Source organism: Gracilinanus agilis, chromosome 4 (genome assembly GCF_016433145.1).
Source record: "Gracilinanus agilis isolate LMUSP501 chromosome 4, AgileGrace, whole genome shotgun sequence".
Taxonomy (NCBI): Eukaryota; Metazoa; Chordata; class Mammalia; order Didelphimorphia; family Didelphidae; genus Gracilinanus; species Gracilinanus agilis.
The window spans coordinates 115,148,500-115,163,462 of record NC_058133.1 but is presented as its reverse complement, the minus strand read 5'-3'; the positions used below and the strand labels follow the sequence as shown (position 1 = coordinate 115,163,462).

At 38.7% G+C, this 14,963-nt stretch overlaps 1 protein-coding gene across 1 annotated transcript in view; it reads right to left on the bottom strand.

Moving 5' to 3' along the window:
* The window catches only part of UTP25 (UTP25 small subunit processor component), a 48,549-nt gene extending 46,782 nt beyond the window's left edge, over positions 1-1,767 (bottom strand). The window contains exons 1-2 of the mRNA XM_044671829.1: positions 1,597-1,767; positions 122-161 (exon numbers count right to left, since the gene is read on the bottom strand). Of these exons, the coding sequence (XP_044527764.1) occupies positions 122-161; positions 1,597-1,709 (153 nt within the window). The 5' untranslated portion in view covers positions 1,710-1,767. The remainder of the gene's footprint in view (positions 1-121; positions 162-1,596) is intronic.
* Positions 1,768-14,963: the final 13,196 nt, after the last annotated feature.

Here is a 14,963-nt window from a genome sequence, read left to right as displayed (position 1 = left end):
GAAGGGGAAAGTAGGAGCATGAATCATGTAACCATGTTAAAAATGAATATTAATAAATGTTTAAAATTTTAAAAAAAAATCTCCATAATCAACCTTATACTTATTTTTTTTAGAGTATTACCAGCTTGCAGATTTGAGGTTTTGCTTCTTTTCCAGAAATCCTATAAAAAGAAGAACTGACATAAGATTCTAACAATTATCAACAAATTGGGGGGGGGGGAGGGGAATGGCCCTATTACTGAATAAACAGTATACTAATATAGTGACCCAAATTCATTTACAAGGCAATGTGTAGAAGTGGTATACAAAATGCCTTATGAGAAGTTTAGAACAGAAATCCTTTATAGCTCCAGATGAAAGTGGTTGGGTCCCAGCCCCATAAGAATGTAAATTATTTGAGAAGGGTACCTTTATTTTTGTTCTTATATCACCACCATCTACTCAAATGTTTTACACAAATTTTTTCTCCCACTGGGAGCTGGAAGCTCCTAGACCAGATTGATAGACTTTCAACTGGGTGCTTTTCCTCATACACTACTTTTTCAGAGCCAAGTTCAATTTGCTAGGAGGTTCATACCTTCCTTATCCCTCTCCTATTCAATAAATATTTACGGGCATTTACACAGAGCCAGGCATAGTGCAAGGGAAGACGATATCTTTAGGGGGTTTACATTCTAAAGGAGAGAAAAAAAAGGAAATGTATAAGTATAAGAAGAATAAAGGGATTGGGATGAGACCTGTGATGTCAACAGTTTAAGAAACACCAACATAGGGAAACTCCCATTACCAAAGCTGGTTTGCATTTTCTCTGCCAAGTGTATTCCTAGAAGACAGTCTCCAGTAACTGAATGGTTAAGTGGCTTGACAGGGCTGCCCCTGGCTTCCATCAAGTGCCAGTTAAAATACCATCTTCTACAGGAATCCTTTCCCAATCTCTTAGTTCTTGTGCCTTCCCTCTGTTGACTATTTCCTAAGTTGTTGCATGTTGTCTTTTTCATTAGACTGTGAGTTCCTTGACGGCAAAGGACTGTTTTTGCTTTTTTGTCACCCCAGAGCTTCGCACAGTGCCTGGCACAAAGCAGATGTTTCATAAATATTCACCCACCGACAGTGTAAAAGGACATGTCAGAGGTAGGATTTGAACTAAGACCTTCCTCGACTCAAGGCTAGCTAGCTCCTAATCTACCATGCCACACGCCAAACATACAGAGAAAATACAAAATAATTTCGGGAGTTGGAGAAAAAGCACTAACAAGTTAAGTGATGAGAAGGTTCTGCTGGGGAAGATAAATAAACAGCGTAGACACTCCCTTAATTTGTCGTAAGGAAGAAAAAACATTTCAAGCATGGGAACCGAACTAATGCGAAGGCTCGGAGCGGGGACGGATGAGTAAAGAGTAACACTAAAGTAGGCTGGAGGCTGGGCTGTGGGAGGGAAATTATCATAAATTGTCATAAAAGTCAGTCTATAAAGAGTCTGCCACCTCTCCGGGAGAGACCTGAAGGTCCTCCTAGGGGGAAAACCAGAGCGGAAAGGGGTGCCCGGAAGAAAAAGCATCGAGCCCAGTTTCTCCCCACCCCCGGGACCCGGTCGACCTGTCGTAGAACGGGTGTTCCTCCCCGAAGTCCCGCAGATGTTTCTTCTGCTTCTTACTGAGGCTACCCAGCACCTGGCTCTGGCTTCGGCTCCGGCTCCTACGTTTCCCCATCACTAAGTTTCCCTCTAGCGCCTCAGAGAAGGAAACGGTTCCTCTCCACAGACCCACATGGAACTCCTCCGTTGCTTTACGGCGACGGCGGCAGTGGTGCTGCCGTAAAGCAAGCCTGACGCCACTTTGCGACAGGGCGAAGAGCTCGGCGTATTCTTCTATTGTCTATTGTCGCTGTCTCCCCCTGGCGGACAGTTAGTGCTTCGAGTGGCACTACGATGGCGGTATCTTTCCCGGAGTTTTGTGGATTGTCTGGAGTCAGCTGGAATCACCAAAAGTCGCTTAACTCTGTTTACCTTAACCCACTGGGGAAGGAAATGGCAAACCACTTCAGCATCCTTGCTAAGAAAACTCCATGGAGTAACCATGTTAAAAACGAATATTAACAAATGTCAAAAAAAAAAAAAGAATATAACTCAATGAAGGCTGAGATAATGGCTAGCATTTTAAGCAATAAAGTATTTTTAATTAAGGTAAAAAAAAAACTGCATGGAGAATGTGGTTCACGCGGACAGGGATGTATATAGACAATAAATAGTCCAGAGGGTCATGAACACCAAGAAGACTTAAGAAGGTGATGGAAAAATGTTAATATTGCAGGTTAAGCTTTAAAATATGTCCTTTAAAATGTATACTCCACTCTCCCCTTTTGGGAGCCTATTGTCATTTACCATTATACCTCTGGTTGTGTATATGATTGCCCTGGTATTTAATTGACTCCCAGAGTGTATGCCCCTGTCAAGTCAGCAACAAGCATTTATTAAGCATCTCAAATGGGCTTAATTTGTAGTGCAAATGTATACTATCCTCCTACCATATCTCTGTGCCAAACAGGACATTCAAAGAAAGGCAAAAAAAAAAAAAATAGTCTCTGGTCTCAAGGAGCTTATAGTTTTGAGTGAGAAAGACTGCAAAGAGTTTTATATAACCAAGCTGTATACAGGACAAATTGGAGTTAATCAACAGAGGGAAGGCACTAGAATGAAGGTAGATCGGGAAAAAATGTGGGAGGTAGGATTTTAACTGGGACCTGAAAGGAAGTCAAAGAAACCAGGATATGGAGATGAGGAGGGAAAGCATTTTAGATTTGAAAGACAGTCAGTGAAACTGCCCCAAGCCAAGAGATGGAGTGTGTGAGATCCAGAGATATGGGCTAAGTCATTTGCAATTACTTACAGGAGTGTGCATGTATGTGATCAGAGAGGAAGTGTATTAGAGAAGTATTGAATGTGGCAAGAGATCTGTTATCAGGTAGTAGAGTGCTCTAGACTTAAGAATCTGGGAAACCTGAACTCAGATCCCTTCCATGACACTATCTAGTCTTGGGGATCAAAGGAAAATCATTTATGCCTTCTGAGCTTTTGTTTCCTCATTTGCATAATGGGAATACTAAAAGCCATGGTTCACAAAATGATTTTAGATTCATCTATGCCCTGAGTGGCTCCATTATTGTTGTTATTATTCCATTGTTTTTGGTTATATCTGACTCTTCATAACCCCTTTTGGGATTTTATTGGCAAACCCACTAGGGTGGGTTACTATTTCCTTCTTCAGCTCATTTTACAGATGAGGAAACTGAGGCAAACAGCGTTAAGTGACTTGCCCAAGGTCACCTAGCTAGTAAGTGTCTGAGGCTGCATTTGAACTCAGGAAAATGAGTCTTCTTGATTCCAGACACATTGCTCTATCCATCATCAATTAATGAGTGAGTGTGAATTTGTTTAATGTGGTTTGGGAATGATGTGCAACAGAAATATGTGCTTTATGTTAAGAAGTAAACATTTTCACAGCAGTTTCATGTATATCATGCTGGGCTGTGGAAATGAAATATAGTAGCCATAGATAATGTATGCTACTAAATATTTTGTGTTTCTCTGTGATACAGTGTGTTTTAAAAGTCTTAGTAAAATACAGTTGAGGTACTGGGTACTGGTAATCTGTCATTGTTCTACCTCCCATTTGGTATACTTTGTCAACCAGAAACTGGATAAACTCTTTTTTTTTTTTTAAACCTTCCATTGGCTCCAAGGCAGAAGAGTGGTAAGGGCTAGGCAATGGGGGTTAAGTGACTTGCCCAAGGTCACACAGCTGGGAAGTGTCTGAGGCCAGATTTGAACCTAGGACCTCCCATCTCTAGGCCTGGCTCTCAATCCACTGAGCTACCCAGCTGCCCCCTAGATAAACTCTTAATTTCCATGCCTATGGGAAAAATGTTCCCCTTGAACCTTATAATTACCTAGATTAAACAGACGTCACTTCTCTCCAAAAGGGAACTTGTCTTATACATGTCTCTTGAAAGGAAGTTGTCCTAATAAACCTATCAAGCAGAGAACATAGAATAAATGTTTTTGTTGTTCAATCCTATCTGACTCTATGTGATCCCATGGACTTTATCCATGGGATTTTCTTAACAAAGATACTGGAGTGATTTGCCATTTCCTTCTTCAATGTTTCCCCTTTTTATGGATGAGGAACTGAGACAAATAGGAGTTAAATAATAAAATAATAAATAAATAACTTGCCCTGAGTCACGCAGCTAGCAAGTACTTGAGGTCAAATTTGAACTCAGATCTTCCTGATTCCAGACTTATTGCTCTATTATATTTGCATGTGTTATTTGATCTTTACAATAACCTTTGTGAAGTAAGTCCTATTATTATCCTCATTTTACAGATGAGAAAACTGAGGCTGAGTGATTTGTCCTAGGTCACAAAGCTAGAATGGCTGTCAATTCAAAACTAGTTTTCCCTGAGTGTAAGATAGATGACATGTTTATGTTTGTGTGTGTGTGTGTGTTTATCTATCTATCTATCTATACATATATATATATACATATATATATATATACTTTTTTTTAAACCCTTGTACTTCGGTGTATTGTCTCATAGGTGGAAGATTGGTAAGGGTGGGCAATGGGGGTCAAGTGACTTGCCCAGGGTCACACAGCTGGGAAGTGGCTGAGGCCGGGTTTGAACCTAGGACCTCGTCTCTAGGCCTGACTCTCACTCCACTGAGCTACCCAGCTGCCCCCATATATATATATATACTTTTAATAATTTACCTACATATAAGGAAACCAGATCCAGAGAAGTAAGACAGTTTGCTCAGGTTTCACAAAGCTAGTGCATATCAGAGTCAAAACTTAAATTCAGGTATTCCAAGAAGAGAGTTCTTCTCACTATCCCCTCTAAAACCAAGGAAAATAGTGAACACAGGCATCATGTTATAGCTATCCATTAGACAACAGTCTCTGAAATTCTCTCATGAAAGCTAACTTAAATCCAATCTGATAAATTAGGAAATGGTTATTTTCTCTAATGCATTTTAGACTAGACAAAGTCAGCTATAACAACATTTTTAAAAACTGAGCTCTTGGCACCATTGGAGGTGGTCTGATTCTTAATTCCCATATCTTTGGACTTCCTCAGTCTGAGATCTGAGAACAGCCTCAAGGAAAAGCATAAATGCCACCTAAGCAGGTTTTAGAGGCCTCCTTTCCCTGAGATCAAGTTGTTTGTTTTTTTTTTTAAGCTGTTAACAAAGGGTAAAGGGGGCCCTACTAGAAAATTTAGCTTGAGGGCCCAGAATTTAATCCTATAGCCTAGACCTCCAGTGAAAGTTCCTCCTCCCTCCATAAAATCTGCACACACCATCCTTGTACATTCATGTCCATTTGCAGAGCCTAGAGTAAGCTGTGAAATAGTTTGTCTGAAGTTTTTCACCTCTCCCAGCCACCCTCCCTTCAGGATTATTTTCCCTCACCCTCAACCTGAATACAAAGAAGTTAGCACTCTCCTCTAGAAATTGAGCTGTTAAATGAATTTATCCATAACTCTTACTAATAATGCATTTTGACTTCCTGGAGATAATTCTTACTTCAGATCTAGCCTGGAAGGTACTTTAAAAGACATTTTACCAGGTCTATGATTCTTTAAGATTAGGAAACCAAGGCCCAGAAAGTTTAAGTGACTTTCCTGAAATTATACTGGTAGGTGGTTAAGTGAGAAAGGCAATATTTGAACTCAGATCTTCTGCCTCCCAATAAAGTTCTCTTTCTACAGTACCACTGGGAGGGAACAAAGAAACAATTCTTTAATGATGGAATTTGGGGCAATTGAATGTCTGGATTGATGAGCTGACTGGGGATTATGTGGCTTTTCTGGAAACTTTCTAAATCTACCATGTGAGCAGCCATCATCTGTAAGATCCCAAATTGACTTCACTGACCTTCACATTTAGGCAGCATCTTGTTAACTTTGAAAAAACACAGAACTATTAAATAGTCATAAAAGCCACTCTTTAATTAAGGAAAAGGGGGAACAGGGCTGATTAGGTCTCCATTCAGAGCTGAGCGCCACGTGCCTTATGCTGAGTCCGAGGATTGAACACTGCTTGCTCTGGTCCCTGACCCCCTGGGACTGCCACCGCCCTAGATGACAACTCCTGGGAAACAAAAGAAATCAGGGAACTTATATATCATTTGGGAAGATCCAGGGGCTGGGAAAGAATATTGACATTATCATACTGAGGGGACACAATCCAGCCTGGGAAAGAAACCATAGCCAGAGGCTAGAGTGTAAGTGTAGGGGCTACTAACAATGGATACTAAAGGAATCCCATCAAGTCTGGAGAGTAGCCATGGAATCTAGAGACCCCAAACTTGTGGCCTAGTGAGATCTGATGAATCCCAAGTTTTAGGAATAGTTCATAGGTAGGAGACCCCCAAAGCTTGTGCTTGTTCCCAGTTCCAGTGAGAATCCACCCTGAAGGGAATCTTTGCAGACTGAATAATGGACCCTAGGGTAAATGCTAAATATCCTTTTGTCTTAGGTAGTCTTCCCCTTCCCATCAGAGACCCTTTCCCAGGAAGACACACCTGGGCAGGCACCATCCTTTAATATCCATTGTAAGTAGCCCCTTCCCTTACACCCTAGCCCCAGGCTACGGTTTCTTTCTCTGGTTTGATTGTATCCTGTCAGTATGATAATGTCAATATTCTTTCCCAGCCCCTGGATCTTCCCAAATGATATATAAGTTCCCTGATTTCTTTTGTTTCCCAGGAGTTGTCATCTAGGGCAGTGGCAGTTCCAGGAGGTCAGGGACCAAAGCAAGCAGTGTTCAATCCTCAGCATGTGCCACTTGGCTCTGAATGGAGGTCTAATCAGCCCTGTTCCCCCTTTTCCTTAATTAAAGACTAGCCTTCCTAAGAAGAAAGGAGAGGGATTCAGTAAATCATCACCATGCCACTCAGGGAAGGCTTGTAAATTATACAGCTTTCCCACATTTGAGTTGTGTCCCATTATTGATCAAATGATCCTCATGCAGATTATGGTTAATGCAGGGGCCTTGCAAAGAATAGAAAGCTCTGAGGGAGGAGTATGCAGATAGTTAGGGAAAAGTAAATTGCTAGACTTGTTCACATCCTCAAAAAACGGAGGAGAACAGAGGAGAGCAAGAGTGTATAGCAGTGGCTGCTGGCATAGACAGTTTCTAGTTACGATTTCAAAAGTGTGCATCTGACCAAATCTAGTTTGTAATTCTTAAGTCTTTTACTTAACAAAAGGATGTGTTTGCTTTTTGAGGTTTTGTAGCAACTAAATACTATATTCTTCTATGAATTAAATTAATATTGCTTGCTAAAATATATGTATATACATAGATATATATGTACATCTGCATATATATATATATATTCTTGAGAAAACACCTGGACTTCATTTTATATTGGTATATCACCCATTTTACCCTAAGGTTAAGATCCCACCATCTCCCAACTGTAATCTAGGTCAGCATTCATATGTTGATTCCCAAGGGAAAATTGAAAATTCATTTAAGTAAAGACTGTATTGTCCTTAGCTATAGAGCATGCCTCAAGGCCATTTTCTTTGGAGGTAGAAAAAATCAATTTAGAAGATAAAGAAAACTACTTAGGATACTAATGAGGTCAACCCCTTTCCCTCATCTCAGGAACTGAAATTTAAAATAATTTCACTATCTTGCTATAGATCCTTTCTCTGCACCACCACCCCCATCTCTTTCTATTCCCAAAATTTGAAAATAAGATCAAGTCCACCCCAAACACTTATGATCTATGTGATCTTGGACAAGTCAGGTAATCTTCCTGTGCCTCAGTTTCCCCATCCATAAAATGGGGATTATATTAGAACCTATGTCACAGGAGTGTTGTGAGGATCAAATGGGTTAAAACATGCAAAGAGCCTTAATAACCATAAAACACCATATGCTTTATAATAGGTTTTATTATCATTATCAATTTAAAAGGGAGAAGAATCCAATTTGGAAACTATTATAATAGCCTAAACCCATGCTGGTGAACTTATGGCATGTGTGCCAGAAGCGGCTGCTCTCCTCCACCTCTCCATCATGCTTGAGGACATTTGTCACTTCACCTACCCTCTGCCCAGCAGCCCAACGGGAGCCCTTCCTCCCTCCCCTATCTGGGATAAGGATAACATGTGTTGTGAGGGTACAGTTTGGGCACTCAGTCTCTAAAAGTTTTGCCATCGCTAATCTAGATACATTCCATGAGGCCCGAAGTAGGGTGATAGCCATTTGAGTGGAGAGAAGGAGATGGATATGTTTGTCACAAAAATAGGAAAGTTAGAATTGTATGGTTTGAATCTCATGAAAGTGGTATTATACCAGATTGCACTCTTGGCAAGCCAGTCTTCTTGACATCTCTTTATCTGTGGATATGGCCTGGGACCATAAAATGTGAGAGCCTTGGGGAAGCAGGTTAAGTCAAATAATTAGTTCCCTGATGCTCCTCTGTATCTTGTTTCTTCATGTGATTGCCTGTTACTGATCATCTCCACCTTGAATCTCAATTCTAGACATAACTAGTTTTTCTGCCTCAGCCCTTTGGATCTTGACATTTTGAAGAACTCCAGGTTTTAAACTCAGTTTGACATTTGTTTTATGTTCTCTTGGACCCATATTCTGACTTTGCACTCTTATTCTTCAGAAGGGAATTTTTCCTACCTACGTCTCTAATATTCTATCACTGGCATGTGTTTTCTCCATGCACAAGATGAGTCAATAGGTCATTAGGGACATTTTCGTATACGGAGAATTGCATCTTAATAAACTAATGAAAGCATCATGGCAGGGCATGATCTTATCTCCATTCTTTTTGGTTTGGCTTATTCCATTTTCAACTCAATGGAACAAGATGCCACTCCCAGGATAAAGTTCATCACTTCCAATCCATAACCATGCTACTAACCCAAACCTGGATACCACCTCTCTCAGCCTTTCCTTCCCTCTGATTGGAGGGCTAGTGGGTGGTAGATCAAACTTCTGCCAAAGCCATCCTTTATAAAGGGCAAAAATTGGACTTTCAACTCGCTCTGCTTTGCATCTGCTGCTCTATTTGATTCCAACTCTACAGAACAAGATGTTCCCTGGTCCCCTACTCCTGCTATCCTTTCCTGCCTCCTTTTATATGTTGTCTTCTATTAAATTTACAAGTTCTTTGAGAGTAGAGACTATCTTTATTTTTCTTATTTGTGTCCCCAGCATTTAGCACATTTCCTGGTTCAAAGTAGACATATAATAAATGTTTATTGAATTACTCACCAACCTATGCTGACAGGTCTGTAGTTCCCAGAGAGTCCACAACCATGCTGCTGGCGATTCAAAATCTCTCAGAGTCTTAAAAATAACTTTTGTGTGGGGCAGACAAACTCCTACTACTTAACAATGAGGACCCACTGATATGCTTCCAATTTATACAAAATTAGTCATCACAATAACACTATTAACTCAAGAGAAAACATTTACTTAATGATAAGGCAAAAGTAAAAATAATCATATCATAGTTATTCAATGTAAAGCAAATGCAGGAATAATTAAAATATCAATCTACACATTAAGCTAAGACATAAATGCACATAGTATGTATGTGGGGAGAGTAAGCGCACACTCATAGAAACCTAGCAGGGAAAAAATGGGGAAACCCAAGTGCCTTTAGCACTTGACCTTCAGATCTTAACCCCTTCAGGAAGTTGTTTTTCTACTCTCTGTTCTCCTTCTGGTCTTTCTGGGGGGAAAAAAAAATGCTGTTCTATTCCTGAGTTGATGAGGCAATGACAAGCATCTTAAAATACTTAACAGGGATCAGAGAAAAGTATCGTACTATTGCAGTGAGAAGTAGTTGCCACAATCCAGAGAAAAAGCTTCTTAGTTTGAATTTCTTCAACAACTCTAACCTGCTCCTCCCTCAGCAGGATTTGCCTTTATCTAAGCAGCTATAAGCCAGTTAGACTTCTCACAACAAAACAGATGCAAAACCTGTCTTTCACCTGTTCCTCCCTCTTGAACCATAGAGGGCAGAAGAGAGAAACCATACACCTTTCAGAGGCTTCCTCTGTTGTTTTGCTAGTGGGTAAAAAGTGGACTTTGACTTTCCAATGAGCTTCCCAATTGCTCCAATCTCAAAACTTTTAGAAATTTTGATCTTAAACAATAAAAACCAACATTTCCAACACACAGTAGAATGCAAAAAGAATTCTGCATGAAAGCACAACTCTATTTCACACAACTTGCTTAAATTCTACATACTACTTTAAAAACTGTTCTCCTTGTTGATGCTTCCTTCTCTATATTCTTCTGTTCTCTCTCATGTATTTTAAAAAATGCTACAAGGCCTTCTATTTGGCTTCTCTAATGCTAAACTCCCTTCCCCATGACTACTGTCTCCCATACAACTAAGAAAAAGAAAGGGGGAAAAATCCTTGTAATGGACACAGTCAAGTAAAATGAATCCATTCAGTGACCATATAAAAAAATCTATATTTCTGGGACAGCTAGGGACAATGAATAGAGAGCCAGGCTTGGAGTTGGGAGGAGCTGGGTTCAAATCTGGCCTCAGACACTTCCTAGCCATGTGACCCTGGGCAAATAATTTAACCCCAGTTGCCTAGCCCTTACTTGTCTTCTGCCTTGGGGCTTTAAAAAAAATGATTATCTCTGCACTTTTTTTCTGTAACCCCTCTACTAGAAGTGAGTAATATGCTTCAACATAGGTCTTTTGGAAACACAGTTGACTTTATTTTGATCAGAGTTCTTAAGTCCTTCAAAGATGTTTTTCTTTACAATGTTGATATCCTTGTATAAGTGATGCAATTGATATTTTAGGGGAAAATTTGAGTATAAGTGAAATTTCAATTTTTCATTTGCATGATTTTGTCCATGAAAAACAAAGAGAATGCAGAAAACTTCACCCAGTTGAATGGAGCATTATAGGAAAACACAAATTGCCCATGCACAAATACTTTACACGTCTATGAATTACTTCATTTCATCATGTAGATTATCTTATAAGGTTGTATTTTTGTGTTCTTTGCATGTGTAAAATTTTGTCAGTTAAAAACTACTTATTCAATATTCCAAACATGTCTAAGTGCTCGTTTATTATGTTGTTTATCTTTTGATGCAGCAGGAGCTGTCTGAAGGAAAAAGAGGGATGGTCTGTACCCACAAATTTCACCTTCCCACCTACTGCTATAACAACTCTTATATCCCAAAGTTTCTGCCCATGGAGGCTGCCCTTTTGCCAAGAACTGCCATCAACGTGCCAGCCCAGGAACTTTAGAATTAATATGTGTCTATGTTTTATTTGACAGACTATATTTCTTTATGGTTTGATTTCATCACTTTTCCTTATATAAAAGTTTTTTTCTGCCCTCTTTCACGAAGCAAAATTTTTGAATATGAAAGGGGAAATACTTTATACTAACGTATTTGTTTGGTGTTTTATAACCAAAAAAGTGCATTCACATACACTAATTTATCCCATTTAAGGTACTACAGGAATAATTATCCCCATTTTGCAAATGGAAAAACTTAGGATGGGAGAAGCCAAGTGACAAGTGAGGCAAGAAATTGGACATAGGACTTTCAGATTCCAAATCCACTGTTTTTTGTTTACTTAAAAAAATACAAATTCCAGCTAATGTCAGTATAATAAAGCTCTTCTCAGATTTAGCTAGAGGAATCTTGATAACATCAGATATTTAAAACAAGCAGAAAGTTTGCTTATTAACTAGGTTTAGCAAGGCATCATGCTAAGAACTACAATGTTTGTCTTTGGGGGTGCTAATTTGGTAATAATGTTATAGGTGTAAGCAACACAGCTTCTCATTCCCATTTCCTGCAGAACTGCCCTTCTTAGCTATACTATAGTACACTATTATCCTATGCCTTAGAAATATTATCTGTTATAAAACTTATCAAATGTTAGAGCAAGAAGGGTACTTAAAAATCATCCAGTCCAACTTATCAGACCAAGGTCTTTCTAACTTAGATTACTTAAAAGCTCTTTCAGGAAATTGAAAACATTAGTCATTTTCAGTGGGGGCTTTTTGTCACCACTGATAAGTGTGTGAGATGATGTGTGATCCTAAATTTATAGTTTCCACATCTGATTTGTGGCAACAGCTTTGCCCTTCAATTACTCTGACTGATCATAACTGACATTCGCAGTGGGCGATGACTTCAACACACTGATGATTTCTTCTGGCAAACTTAAGGGGAGCAGCTGGGCCAGTTCATCAGAATGGAAGCAGGGCTTTATTTTAAAATGTGTAAAATAGGGGAAAATATATGGGGAAATAAGAAAAGAAGGAAAGATAGAGATGATAATAAGCACAAGAACTCAAAGGTATTGTAATCACTACTTGGTTATTTGGTGAACAATACTAAGAGCAAGGCTTCTAAAAGAAGAAATGGGTATTTTCCAACCAGATTTTTGTTCTATACTACTCTGTTCCAAAGACTTTTCTCATATTAGACATCTATCTCTCAATCAATCAATCAGACACTGGGGATAGAAGTTAGCAGACACAATGGGGATGGATAAGTTATGGAAGGCATAGTTGCTGCTCCTGAGACACACATGGCTAGTATATAGATACCTGGAATACCTAAGAACATATGCAATGGTACATTAAAAAAAATTGCAACTGAAGGTAGCACAATAAGGGTAGTAGTCAACAAAATTAAGTAGTGTAGAAACTTTTTGTTGGTAGTCTATCTATTTTCCTTTCAGCCATTCTATCAAAACCCCTCCCAGGGGTCCAGAATTTTTATGCTTCAACTTAGCTGCCTAGGTGACTTGCAAGTCAACTAATTCTTACTGAGTCAATGTGGTGCAATGGAATGAACACTGGACTGGGAATCAAGTCAACAAACATTTATTAAGTGCCTGCTATGTGCTGGGCACTTACTAAGCATGAAGCAAAAGACAGTCCCTGGTCTCAAGGAGCTAATAATTTAATATGGGAGACTCCCATGAGTGGGAGGCAAAAAACCTAGAATTTACTGGCTCTGTCACTAACTCACAAGGTGACTTCAAGCAAGTCACTTAAACCTCTTTAGGCCTTTGTTTCTCCATGTATAAAATATTTATTTTGGATGAGGTCAAATGTGATCTCTTCCAACTCCAACATTCTATAATTCGATTAGTGTCCATAGGTAATAATTCAATTCAATAAGAATTTATTTTTATTTTTTAAAACCTTACCTTCCTTCTTAGAATCAATAGAAGCAAGTTTAGAGGACATTACAATATATTGAGCAAGAATACAAAAAATAAGTTCAGAATTACAGTGATTTCTGTGTGAACAGAGAGAAGCAAATGGATTTGAGAGATGCTGAAGAGGTAGAATCAGCTTTTTCAGAGTTTAGATTATTTCATTTTTTGGCTTCATGTCCTCAGCTCCTAACTCAGTGTTACAGAGTAGGAGCTTAAGAAATGTTTGTTGATTGAAATGGAGAGAATGATGAATCAACGTTTATGAATAATGGTGCCTGGAAGTATGATGGCCCAGGGAATGAGGAAGATTGAAGGAGGGTCAGTAGTGAATTCCATTCTGAAACTGTTGACTTTTGAGGTATTGGCAGCATATCCAGGTAGGGATGTTCAATAGGTAGTTAAATATGTAGGATTGGAGGTCAGGGAAAACTTTAGGATTGGTTATATAGATTTGGGAATCATTTGAGTAGAGGTAACATTTGAATATAGGGTAACTGATTTCAGGAAGGCCATGAACTTGAGTAGGAAAAAAATTACAACTTTATTTTCATCAACTTCTAACTAAAATTTAACATTTCCTTCAATAATTAAAAATATTATTATTAGAAGGTGTCCACAAGCTTCCCCAACTTACCACAGGGGATCATAGACAAAAATGATTAAGACTTCCTCTTTCATATGGCCTTTTTTGAGCCCCTCAAGGACTAGTGGCCTCCCTCCCAAGCTACCTTGTATTTAACTACTGCAGTACCCAGAATTTTAGACAATAAATAAAATGAAGGCATTTCTTTTAGTATAACACCATATTTTAATAGGGATATATGTTTTATTAATATAGGATGGGTCAGTCTTAAGTACCTCTGCATAGAAAAGGAATGAATGGATTCATAGGAATATTTTGAATAAGAAATACAATCCAACATTAAGTTTCCTTACTGCTTTGGTCATTATAATTATATATATGCTTTGAACTTTAGAGATTCCCTAATGCTCAGCTCAGGGCTGTACAAAAATAATGATAGTAATAACTTACATTTATATTGTACTTTTAAGGCTCACATAATATTTTCCTCATAATAACTTTGGTGGATAAGGTGGTATAAGTTTTATTATCATCCTTATTTTAAAGATGAGAAAACCGGCTCAAATGGTGTTAAGTAATTTGTCCAAGAAAACAGTTTAATAACTCAATTTATATAATAATAATAGCTAGTATTTATATAGAACTTTCTATGTACTAGGCCCTATGCTAAGTGCTTTACAAATATTTGATCCTCCCATTTGGCCCTCCAAACAACCCTGGGAAGAAAGTGCTATTATTATCTCTATTTTACAAATAAGGGAACTGAGGCTAATAGAGGTTAATTGACTTGCCCAAGATCACACAACTAGTGAGTATGTGAGATTGAATTTGAATTCACATCTTCTGGACTGCAAATCAGGTGCTCTATGCAATACCACCGTAGCTGCCTCTTTTAACACTGTAAGGTTAATATAATACCTTCAATAGCACTTTAAAGTTAATGAAGCAGTGTCCTTACCAAAACTTTATGAGGCAAGGAATATAAATATTACAATACTCATCTTAGAGGTAAGGAAACAGAAACTTAGGGAGATTGTGGGATATCCAAGATAACATCGCAAGTGTCAGAAATGGGATTAGAAATCAGGTCTTTAGATTCCAAGTCCAAGATCAG